At 38.6% G+C, this 13196-nt stretch overlaps 2 protein-coding genes across 3 annotated transcripts; both read right to left on the reverse strand.

Moving 5' to 3' along the window:
• Window positions 1–319: 319 nt before the first annotated feature.
• Window positions 320–3468, reverse strand: LOC141436605 (uncharacterized; the record flags this gene model as incomplete). Its single annotated transcript, XM_074099600.1, is given in 6 exon segments — window positions 320–331; window positions 920–1126; window positions 1307–1447; window positions 1543–1608; window positions 2516–2640; window positions 2745–3468. Coding segments are annotated over 6 exon segments (831 nt in total).
• Window positions 3469–8691, reverse strand: LOC141436072 (tubulin-folding cofactor B-like). 2 transcript variants are annotated; one of them, XM_074098913.1, is made up of 5 exons: window positions 8431–8691; window positions 7240–7439; window positions 6797–6940; window positions 6007–6165; window positions 3469–4495 (listed from the first exon to the last, which is right to left on the reverse strand). In XM_074098913.1, exons 1-5 carry the CDS (start codon window positions 8551–8553, stop codon window positions 4378–4380), a joined length of 744 nt encoding a protein of 247 aa, XP_073955014.1. In that variant the 5' UTR covers window positions 8554–8691; the 3' UTR covers window positions 3469–4377. The 2 variants fall into 2 exon arrangements, with proteins under 2 accessions (XP_073955014.1, XP_073955015.1); XM_074098914.1 differs by lacking the exon at window positions 8431–8691 and adding an exon at window positions 8038–8091.
• Window positions 8692–13196: the final 4505 nt, after the last annotated feature.

Below are 13196 nucleotides of genomic sequence, written 5' to 3' on the forward strand. Positions count from 1 at the left end.
CTTCGGTGGACTGTGGGAAGCAGGGATTAAGTCGTGTAAATTTCATCTCAAGCGTGTAATCGGGACCTCCACACTCACTTATGAAGAGATGGATACAGTCCTAACCCAAATTGAGGCTTGTCTCAATTCTCGACCTATGTGGCATACCAACGACAATGGAGAACCGTTGCCCTTGACTCCGGGTCATTTTCTGGTAGGAGAGCCACTAATAGTAGCACCAGACCGCTGCTATGAGCATGTGCCAATATCACCATTACGCAGGTGGCAATTATGTCAGCGCATGTTACAAGACTTCTGGCGTCGCTGGTCCCAAGACTATCTAACCCAATTCCTACAACAACACAAATGGACTCAAAAAATACCAGAACCTAAAGTAGGGGATGTGGTACTGGTAAAAGAACCCGATTTACCCCCCGCCAGATGGCTTATGGGCAAGGTGGTTAAAACGCATCCAGGTTTGGACAACGTAACGCGCGTTGTTACACTGAAATGTAAGAACAATCTCATAAAAAGACCTACCTCACGAATTTGTATCTTACCCTTAGCTAATTAACCCATTTCATTTATTGTTATTCATTCAATTTGTATAAGTAGTCATTAAAACTTGTCTTAAAGAGCCTATTTCAAAGGCTTATAGCAGGTTTAATTAAGTTATAACCTATTCTGTTTTTCTTGTAAATAGTGTAAAGAACTGTAGTTCTTGGTGGGCGGCATGTTTGCATCTGTACTGTACGGTAAAGTTTACACAAATTGTCGCTAGATGGCGCTGTACCCACCAACGCATTTTCTGAATCGCGCTTACGTTTGGTCGACGTAGATCCTTTAAGTAGCGGCACTATTTTTTTATTATTATAGAACATCAAGTGACAAGTTGTTTCATTTCACGTGCCCTTTTTGAAATAATAGTATCAGTACAAACAATCCTTCTTTTAGAATCTTCCTCTGAGTTTTTTATCAGAGTTTTTACCAAATTTATTTTTTCCTGAATAAGCTGGTCACTCAGACTTAGCTGGTCAGGTGCGGGTCTCCTTCTTTTTAGCCAGCTATTTCCGCTTTCTCTAAGCACATCTGATACTGGCCTTTTTAAGGAACTTGGTGTCCACCCCTCCCATTTCAAATTATTTTCCTGTAAACAATACATATAATATAATAGTATAAATAATTATGTAATAGTATAAATAAACTGCTGTAACAAAGAACAGTAAATACTGCTTATTTGAAAACAAATTAATTGTAACATCCACTCCAAACACACCATAAACACACATAATAATTTTATTACTGAAAGTTCTTGAGGCATGCCTACCGTATTAAAATTGTTTTGTACTGCGGCATATTTATTGTCATGACTTGGTCCAGCAATAGGGCTCTGGCTCTGTGTGCATAAAGGTTCACTATTCTCCATTATCTCAATGACATGCATTACTTCATTTTCATTATTAAGAAACTGAAACCAAAATATTAAGTAAACATCACACTTTCATCCATCTTGGGTAACAACATTATGTAACAACAAACAACATAGATATTAAATAAACAAACCTCAGTGTCAGAGTTAATCTGAGGGCACTCATTAGTGGTTGATTGAGTGGCAACATTTTCTTTATCCTGAAAATAAAATGTAGAAAAGTAATTAGATAATGCACCTTTACTTTAAAGCACAGTTTCTTAAACTTTTTATAGTCATGTCTGATGGACCCCTTCTGATTTAATTGAGGGGAAGAACAAGGAGCTAATGATCAGTATTCACTAAATATTATTTGGTGTTTATGTTCTGCTAAATAAACAAAAGCTAAAGAACTTTAGTAGTTCCACCAGACCAGACCACATGGCCTAGTGGTTAGAGAACCTGGCTAATGAAGCTTGAGGTCCCGGGTTCAATTCCCGTGTCGGGGCAGATACTTGTATGAAAAATACGAATGTTTGTTCTCGGGTCTTGGGTGTTTAATATGTATTTAAGTATGTATCTATCTATATAATTATATTAATCTGTTGCTTAGTACCCATAACACAAGCTTTGCTAAGCTTACTTCGGGACTACGTCAATTGGTGTGAATTGTCCCGTGATATTTATTTGAATTTTTTATTTATTTACTTTTACATACTGAAGAGTGCTAACTATATGCTGCATACCTACTTTTTTTTAGCCTACTAAAGTGTCCCACGGCTGGGCAAAGGCTTCCCCTTGTTTCCACCACAAACCTACTTAAGGCGATATCTTATAAACATCTCCCATGGACTTCCAGTACTCCTGCGACAAACCCTTAGGGGTCCATGGAGCACTGGTTCAGAAACCTGCTTTAAAGCTAGTAATATCTGAAGATAAATATCTGTCGATCATACAGTTATTGAACATAACAAATATTATAATATTTTTTAGCCAGTTATGCTCCGGGGCAAGCTTTTTTGCTAAATCTGTATAGTGGCACAATTTAATAGTTATATCTATGGTTATATGAATAAATTACTATATTTTCTTAAAAGTTACGATTTTTAATCACTTTTCAGTACTTACATTTATATCTAGGAAAGCATCACCATCATATGGATTCTCTAGTCCTTCCAAAGCAGGTCCCAAGATTGTCTCTATCATGCAGCCCGCTCCAGTACTTGGAGGAGGAGGTGGTGGTCTTCCACCGCCTAAAAATAATAGCATGTGTAATAGTGCGTGTGTTATGAACTAAGTAGGAAGGTAAATAGTTATCATCACGAAAATCACCACGAAAATCACCACGTTTGCTTACCAGTCTTAAACATCTCTCGTTTCCGACTCGCAGATTCTTTTTTTGTTTGGCGTTTGATATTCTCCCAGCAAGTCTTTAAACTCTCGGGAGCACGTTTGCAGTAAGTGCTTATAGCATTAAATTCATCAGACAGGAGCTTCCAACCATTTACTTTTTCGGCATTTGTTGTAGCGTCGGATTTTTTATTTTCTATAACGGTTCTATATTTTATTACCAGTTCTGTAAGTACCGCTTTCTCGTCACTGGTGAAATTTACTGTACGCTTGCGTTTATCCTCCATATTCACAAGTAATTAATTCAAAAACAGAGTGAAAACTTGAATCCAAACCAACCAAACAAAACAATGACGAAGGAACGTTTTTGTTTTGACAACTGACCTGACAGGAAAAATGATACTAAATAATGAATACCTACGTTCATTACCAACATTACCTCTGACAGAACGGTCATTACATTTTGCAGTATTATAATGTTGCCCGACCATTTTTGAACGATGCACTGGTAAAAGCAAGATAAGCGGATGCGCTCCCATCTTCACAAAGTAGTATAATACCATTCGGTCATTTTTGACTCATTCGTTCAAAAACGATTGGTTTGTTAACCGATGTTTAGAAAGAAATGGTGAACACGAAAAAAAACGCGGTCTGTTTAAACAACTGTTAAATTTTAACATGCGGTTACGTAATCAATGATTATGTTGTAGTTGGTGAACTCGGGTCTTAGTGCGGCGGCGGGACATGAGCGGCGTACATCAAAAACCAACAAGTTTATACCAGTCCACCTATCACTCAGGCTCCGATTCTGGTTCTGATTCCGGTTCCGATTCCGTTTCTGGTTCCAATAAACTAAATTGAAAACATCTGGTTCCGCTTTCGGTTCCGATAAAACACATCCGTTACATCCCTGCCATAAACTATCATGCATCGTAATCTAGACTTTTTTCCATGCAACAGCCGACATATTTGTCCGCCAAAAATGCCTTTTACATTGCCAAAATTGTCATCCAATGGATAGAGCTAATATTTGTGTACAATAATTTTATATTGGTAAAGTTGAAAAGCGGGTACCTTAACACTGATATTTTAAATTAGCATGAGTTTTCTGTTAATTACCCATACAATTAGTTACATACAGTTAGTAGGTTATATTATAAGTTTAGGTTAATTTTATTTTGTTTTAATATTTAATTCGTTTAAAATAATAATTTGACATTTTTATAAATAAATTAATATATACATTTAGTTAATTTTCGTGTCACACCAGATACTACTTCCATTTACAATAATGTATAATCAAGATGACGTAATATTTAACGACGTATTTAGTGACGTAGTAAACAAGGTCTGTTGACTGTTCAAGTGTAAAAATAAGTATCTATTCGAACCACTCCAAAATATGTTACTACGGCCTTATTGTGTCGGAATAAGTCTGTGGTAGGTACTTATTTTTGAAACTTTGAATAAGTTTATATTTATACACTTGACTGTATGTAAACACGAGTTCCGTCAAATTTTCTCGATTTTTTTACACATTCCGTTCCACAAAACCACAATATATACTTAAAAATCTTGATTTGCATAGTGGAGCTTAACGAAACGTAGAAGCATGGGGCGGTGTGGTCATGGCAGCGAGATCATATTTCGTCGTCGAGGTCGAACTGCTCTTCGGGGAAGTCGCCCACCGTGACGTACACAGGTTTGACGAAGCCGCCGTATTTGGGCGGGCAGGTGAAGTAGCGTTTACCGTTCACCCTGTAAACAAACAAGTTTTTGTATCAATTTATCATCGTTATCAGCCGTACGAGGTCCACTGTTGGACATAGGCCATAGAGCTCCGGTTGCTTCGGTTGAAAGTGGCCTACAAACACCGTCAATCAATTTATTAAAATTACAAAATTGTTAAAATGAGAAGTTAAGCACTTATTGTATTTATATCAGGTATGATATTTTTAAGTAGGTGAAACTCAGCAACAAATCAATGTTAAAAAATATTTTTAATAAATCACTGCAATGCATTTTTTGAGTAATCAACTCTAGCGGCATGTTGCACCGCGCAGTACTTAACATGTTAGGACACGCAGACTTCACAGCGCGTTTATAGATTAATTAATTATTTATTTTATTAATCATTGAAAAATTACATCATTACAGTTGATACCAATGCGCTATAAATTTTAAAACAATGCCCAATAATCACAAATAATACTTAATAAAATAAAAAGGTTATTTAGGCATTTAGCGGTCTCTTGGGAAAATACAATGGGCCTCGATGTCGGAGGCAAAAGACTATCAAACCTGCGCTTTGCCGACGACATCGTTTTATTTTCCCAAACACCACAACAGCTACAGCGAATGCTCCAAGATCTGAGCACGGCGAGCCTTGAGGTTGGACTCACAATGAACAGAGCGAAGACCAACAGCGTGAAACGTAGAGTTACGGTAGATGGGCAAGATATTCAGTACGTCGACGAGTATATTTACTTGGGTCAGATAGCATCCTTCGAGAACAGGCAGTCAAGAGAAATCGATAGGCGTATCGATAATGCCTGGAAGAGCTTCTGGTCCATGAAGACGCTAATGAAGGGCAACCTTCCTCTGTCACTTAAGCGCAAACTCGTCGACATGTGTATTCTTCCCTTTTTAACCTACGGCGCACAGACTTGGTCATTGACTGAAGCTCAAAAGTGCAGGCTCAAGGTTTGCCAACGAGCAATGGAGCGCAGTATTTTGGGTGTTCGAAGAACTGATCGAATCAGAAACACGATACTGCGCTCTAAAACTCGTATCACAGATGTGGGTGTCAAGACCGCCAAGCTGAAGTGGGACTGGGCCGGACATGTCTGCCGCATGCACCTGGACCGATGGGCACGGATCGTAACCGAATGGGATCCGAGGGATGGGCATAGGAGCAGAGGCAGACCCAAGAGGAGATGGCGGGACGACCTGAGCGCTTTTCAGCTCGATTGGCAGGTGGAGGCCCAGGACAGGGAAGAGTGGCGGAGAAAAGGGTAGGCCTTTGCCCAGCAGTGGGACATAATACAGGCTATATAAAAAAAAAAAAAAAAAAAATTAGGCATTTTCATCCTAGCTTCCCTAAAGCAATGGAACATCACACCCTTTTGTCAGAAGTTCAGGACAATCTGCTGATGCTTAGCTGGCACTTGGAGATAGATGTGTTGGGTAGATCATCTCAGCTGTAGGCCATTCACTGTTGGACATGGGCCTCCCCTACTTGTTGGATAGTGATAGTGGATAATACTCACTCGCCGTCGTTCTTCCCTCTAGGCTCGTCATACTGCACGCCGATCCACAGTCCCTTCGCGCCCTCTAGCGGCCCGTTGTACCGCACAGTGGCTCGCCGCGCAGGCGCGTGAGGGACGCGGACTTCACAACGCGCCCCCACTAACACGCTCGCTGCTAACCTGCGGTCATTCAGAGTAGAAGCTTGACTTTGCTTCCTCAATCGCAATCATGTGGTGTTTTGCCTAAAAAGCGGTTTTACTAGAGGAAAATTAACTGCACAACTACAATAAGTTTTTGGTAAAAAAATATTTTTAATACAAGCTTTTTTTGCTGACTGTAGTTTTTGTTGACTTAACTTGCATTGTCTTGTCAGCCAAACTACATTTGTATACCAAATTTTCAAGTCTATGCCATTAACCATTGAAGAGTTCCGCCCTGCGGAGACGATCCTGGCCGGACTACTAGGATGTCACTACCAGATTATTGTATTGTCACGCAATTTACATAAGTATGCCAAATTTAAAGACAATCCGACTACTAGAAGTGGGTCAAATTTAACTTGCAAGATTTGACCCACACCTACATTAAACATACATTGCAAGTTAATAAAAAGCTTTTAAAATATTCAACGTAGGCGCAGCTATTTGCATAGCTTAATCGCTATACTTTATGGAGGAGCAACTCCATTTTAACAATTTTATTTTAAACATGAACCTCTGTAAAGTAACGCCATTTAATTCGCGTTTTCAAGTCACACACACTTTTTTTTAATATTTGTATAAGTAGGTTGGCAGAATGTTAAGTGCATACCGAGCTTCTTCCTCCAACTCTTTCTGCTGCTGCTCCTTAATCTTCATCATTTCCTCCTCATTGTACTTTCCGAGACGGTTTCGCTGCAGGAATGATCTCACCGTGTCACCCTTCTTTTCATACTCTTCTTCAGACAAACGGAATCTAGAAATAAGCCAAGCAAAGAAATAAGTAAAGTCAGACCAGTGTTAGCTTTGCCGATGTTGAGCTGGGACCGCTTTGTGATTTAGCAAAAACTTGCTTTTACTTTTATTTTTTCTTAATCTGTCTCTATGTGAATGTGTATGTTCTGCGAATAGCAAATAAATTATTCTTATTCTTAAATAATGTCATTTTTTATATGGTTGCATACCCAACAACTTTTTTTCATATTGAAACCTGCAAACGCATCGGAAGTCAAGAAAAACATGGTGCAAACTTGATTCATCATAGATTCAACTCACCGTTCCGCACTGTCTGAAGAACCTACATCACTAAGAAGTGTAAACTTGTCTATGACATGTATCCGCATTAAGTCATCAATAGGATAGGAGCCGAGGAGAGCATCATCATTGTCTATGTCGCAGATGTATTTGTTTTTGGTGTCATACAACTTCAGTTTCATCGTAGCAGCATTTCCACCAGTTACTAGCTCAAGTTTACTCTGAAGAAAGAAATTTAGTTTTAGGATCATCATTTCTACAATATAGATATTACGTGTAACTAACTATTGCCCACGACTCCATCCGCGTAGTACTCGTTTAGCACTATCCTGCGGGAACTTTAAAATATTCCGGGATGAAAACTATCCTATGTCCTTCCCCGGGACTCCTAAATTTCGTCTAAATCAATTAAGCTTAAGCGGTAGCGTAAGGAAATATGTACAATGTTTTAGACTATTGCAACCATTACTAATTTTATGATTTAAATACCCGCAATTTTCCAGTGGTCTCGTGATCATGGCGCATGCAACTGTGCTGAGATATTGAGCTACTCTAAAATCAAGGTATGTGGATCAAAAACCAAATTCAAATCATAAAGTAAGAAAGTAATAACAACTACAGTATTTTCAATGGCACAAGTCATAAGGAATCCTGATGTGGATGGAATTGATGTGCCAAATTTTGTCCAAATTTATTAGTTTTACCATATTTAAAGGCTAGCCTTGGCTGTTTATGAAATTTCACTAAGTACTTTCTATAAGGTAATCATCTCAATCGAGACTTGGCATGTTATGTCAGGATTTCACAACTTTTCCCTACCTTCATGGATACTTAGCACGTTTTTGTATTTCCTTTGTACAATAAACACTAAAACAAACTTATTATTATTGTATGACGGTTTTGGTTTTGGGTAGGTAGGTATCCAGTATCTTTATTTCCTTCTTTAATTTAGATCTTGTTTTTCATGGGCGACTAGAAGAGCTCACCCAGTCACTAGTGTTAAAAAATTATGCGTCATACAACAAAAAAGTCCAGTTGGAAACCTCTTCATTGGATTTGGTAGGTTGAAAGAACGTCGTACTCAGGGTCTCTACTTTGAAGACAAGTGCACTGTCTAACGACGTTGCCTTTGTGTATAAATTTTATCATCACGAATAGAAACAAACGTCCCATTCAACTACTAAACTAAATCTGAGTGAATCATATCATAACCTTAAATTCGGCAACTGTGATTCCTTTCTTGAAACGCCTCTCGATTGGTGCCGCTGTTTCAGCATCGGACTTTGTTATGTGCATGTTAAGGAAATCCTGAGTAATAACTTGAATATTCTCCATTATTTAAACTTTTCAGGCTTTGTTTTTCACAAATATTTGACACACCTCACAGACTAATACCTTTTTGTTTGTTACTGCATTGATCAGTATTGCCAGTGCCAGTCTGCCAGTCGCTAATGCTAGCTAATCCGATCCGATCCGATCCGATAAACTACTAGCAGCAGGGCTACTACGAAACTTGAAGTTCGTATCGTACCGTCCCTCTCGCTCTCGTATTAACGGCAAGATACGAAATTCGAATATTGCACTTCGTTCGTAGTATAGGGTATAACAATGTGAATAAAATTAAATTGTTTCATGGTGTAACAGTAACAGATAATAATTTCGGATCCCAAATTCGGTGTCCCCAAAAGTCGCACGCAGATACTTTGCTAGACCATTTTGCAGTTTGCGCCAAAACTTAACAAAAAATCAACTTTTTAGCGCCAAAGTAGCTAGGTTGGCAATACTGAGCTGTCAAATGTCAACGTTTTTTTTTTAATTTATGGCCTTAGGGTTTTATTACACCAAGCCGTCACGGTGGTTTTTTTTAATTTCCGATAATAATAATATTTATTACTTACTATTTTACAATATGTAAAACTAAGCTAAATGGGCTTGTCAGGAGCCATCGGGTAAGACCTCTGACCTTCATGCTAGGATAACCTGGGTTATGAAGATCAATCAGATACTTAATCAAATATAAATCGAATACTTACACGATGAAGCAATGGCGTAGGTTTAGATAGAACAGTCGAGTTCATAAACTTGTGAGCATACATTTGATCAAAAATATCTGAACGCGACTCATCTTGTTAACGGTAAGACTTATTAGAATAAGGTCTTATGTATTTTATGTTTTTTGCCCAAATATAAATAACTAAATACTAACGACGTAGAAGCGTGTTCAGATATTTTTGATCAAATTTTTGTTCACAAGTTTATGAACTTTGTAACGTTGTGACCTCGTTACATACTTTATTTCTTATTTTAATAAAATTATTTACAAATTAATTAATTAATTATAACTATTTTAATTAAAATTAATAATCTAACTTAACTTATTAACTAACTGATGTAGAATAATATTTTATCAATTAATTAATAACTTATTTACAATTATTTTAATTCAAATTTAATCTAATCTAACTTACTAATATAAAAAAGTCCAATCAAATTATTTACAATAATAAAATAAAATAAACATAATGCATAATATCGCAATGTAAATACGGTTTAATAACCGGTTGCTAATTGAATAGAAGCTGGAAGTGACTTCCACCGCCGCCCCGGGTCAGTCCACGGCGAACAGACAACAGCGACGAGCACGTACCAGCAGCGCACACGGTCATCTATACGTGTCGTCTCGCGCGCTGATACAAAATTTAATTGTCTTTAAAAAAAAAAAAAACTAAATAATTAAAAAAAACATATTTAGTCGTCACGGTGTTTGTGGACGCACCGAATTTAAACCCCGACGTACTTCGGCGGCGCTAATCGCGTTCTACCTCGCACCCAATTTTTGGTAAGTGAAAGTGTAGAACGTTTTATCATTGCTAGAATTAGTTTGGCTGTAGGATTCATGTTATTCAATTATTTGCATAATTATTATTTACATCGCTCATCAATCCAAATCATTATTTAATTGCTGCTAATCGATTATATTCAAATTATTTATTCAATTGTTCTAAATTATTAATTAATTGCTGCTAGTCATTCATTATTACATTATTAATAACATTGATCCAATTCATCTAAATTATCAAGTAATTACTGCTAGTCATTCACTGGTAAATTTGCAAGTCATTGATTTATTATTTTTATGAGGGTAGTTTTATATTCCGTTTCATTGTTTCTTCCTAGGGCTAATTACGCTTTATGTAACTCCGCTCTGCTTGTGAATACAAACACGCTTTGTTATGCCGGCTTCCCGTTGCGGTCCCGTATCCAGGGTGTTCACAAGACGAACGGAGGATCAGGAGCGTTCCTTACACTGTGTTATTCACAGGGTGCGACTTTTACGCTAAGCACTAGACATACATGGGTAATCTCAACTCCGCGAAGTGATCTGACTCACTAGATCCAGCTCCGGTGTCGGTACCGAATCCGCTTATTGAATCCGACTCCTTTATTGACTCCGGTTCTTTCGAGCGATTATTAATTTATCTATGGCCGATCCGCCCCGGCTCGGTTCGGTCGGTCGGTGTCGGTACGGTACTGCGGTGCCCCACCCGCTCGTTCGTTAGTCCAAGTCCGAGTACCGAACCGAACCGACCAACCAAACATAGATAATAAGATCCAAGTCCAAGATCCGATCCGCAGGGCTACTACGAAACTCCAAAATCGAAGTTCGTGTCGTGCGGTCCCTCTGACACTTATACTATTTAATACGAGAGCGAGAGGGACGGTACGATACGAACTTCGAGTTTCATAGTAGCCCTGCCGATCCCGATCCGAGCCACGCGAGCGAAAGCAGGCGGACGGAGCGAGTCAGTGTGAGTGAGCGTGACGGCGATCACGAGCGAGGCGAGCCGCTCGATCCAGTCGGAGTTAGTAACTCCGGAGTCAATAAGATTTGAAAGGAGTCATTAAGGGATTCGGATCCACTTGAGGATCTGACTCTTTTGAATCTTCAGATCCGGATTTACCCACCTCTACTAAGCACACGGCCCTATCATCCCGGCAAGGAGCGAGGGAAGTTCCTCGTCCGCTCCGAGTCGCTTCACCCCCCGTCACCGCTGATCGACCGGGGCCAGTCTTCGGCTCGTCGACCAGGCATGGGAGTACCGGACTACGGAGGAAAACCAGACAGGCCTTTACCCCCACGGCCCTCTCATTGCTCTGAAATTAAATTCAGTTTTGTTTTATGGGACTGTTGAGCCCGAATAATATATTTTTTTGTAGACGTCTTCGTTTGTTTTATTCCATCGAAATTGGCTTAGCCAGAAACGGGAAGCGTCACAACTTGACTGACCTACCGCGGGACTTCTTCGGGTGTTTTCCTAGCGGTAAGGGAGACCAAGCTAAATCAATGAGGGCTATCGTTTTTTGTCTTTCTAGATGGCGCCACTATTGCGTGAGGTTTTAAAGTGTGGCTTTCAAAGTCTGTTATTACGGGCGTGAAAACAAATCATATTTAATACACCTTAAAACCGTACCATAAAAATATCGAGCAGCCACAGTGTTGTGTAGTCCCGTTTTGTTCGGAAAAAAAAGGAGGACAAAAGTTTCCGAAAGACAAAACTGTCCCAAAACACGACATTCATTGCCCGTAACGCATAGGGGAGAGCAGGTAGGATTCGTACACTTTTTACTCTAGGCCTTGTAAAATTAACCAGTACCTAATTTCAAAATAATTGAAACACTACCACATTGCCTATATATCTAGTTACATAGTAGTATTCGTTAGAGTTGCCCAAATAGCAACATTTCAAAGTTGTGACTGTTTTTCCAAAAAATGAGAAACGTACGAAAGCACCTCACGCTCGGGGTAGCTTCGTACACGGTGGAAGGCACATTCGTACATAGTGGGGAGCCTCCGTACAGAGTCACAAAAAAGCAATTTATACAAACTACAAATATTAATGAGGTCGAAAATAACACATAATCATATTATAATTCAGTCTTAATCAAAATAACAGTTTTTTTATTTAATTTCTTAGTCCAAAGTCCACCCGTGATGTAGTTGTTAAAGCATCCTCTTCATCAGTCGATAAACTTGATTCGATGCAAATTTCGAGCTAAACACACGCTTTTGGATTGTACCTATGTACCATCGTTTTCAGCAACTGTTTTTCTTGTGGAACTTTGTTAAGCGAGTTTAAGTGTTGTCGATTGATACCATAATTTTAGACCAGCTTTTCTAATAGACAAGGTTTTTGTCTAAGACCTCCTGTTTAGCAGATTTCATTGTTTCTTCGTCTACCTGCCCTGTTCGAGTTCCCTTTTTAAGGTTCCGTACCCAAAGGGTACCAACGTAACCCTATTACTAAGACTCCGCAGTCTGTCTGTCTGTCTGTCCGTCCGTTTGTCAAAGGGCTCTGTTCTTTTTGAGTCGTAATAGTTGGACACTTAAAATTTTCACAGATTATAAATAAATAAATATCATGGGACACTTGACACCAATTGACCTAGTCCAAACTAAGCAAAACTGTGGCCTATAAAATAAATACTAAAACCAGAATAAAATAAATTTTTAGGGGTGCTCCCATGCAACAAACGTAATTGTTTTACAGTTTTTTTTGCTTGATATTAATAAGGCAACAGGTAGACGCTTGAAATATTCACAGATTTTTTAGTTTTATAATCCTTTAAGAAAAAAAAATTAAATAAAAATAAATATTTAGGTAAGGGGGGCTCCATACAACACACTTAATTTTTTCCGTTTTTGCTAACGTCTAATGTTGTATAGATAATGGTACGGAAACCTTTGTGCGCGAGTCCGACTCGCACGTTGCAGTTTTTTTTATTTACGTAATTCGAGGCAAGACTCTGAAACAATAAAAAAAAAAAAAATACTAACTCGGGGTACATTCGTACAGTACGAATCTACCCCACTCATCAATGCACGAAGGCACCCCAACACAAAAAAGCAAGAAATTAAATCAAAATAAAAATACCCGTTAAGATTATGTCAAAATAACGTTAACACGAAAAACTAGAGC

This window comes from Choristoneura fumiferana, chromosome 16 (genome assembly GCF_025370935.1).
Source record: "Choristoneura fumiferana chromosome 16, NRCan_CFum_1, whole genome shotgun sequence".
Taxonomy (NCBI): Eukaryota; Metazoa; Arthropoda; class Insecta; order Lepidoptera; family Tortricidae; genus Choristoneura; species Choristoneura fumiferana.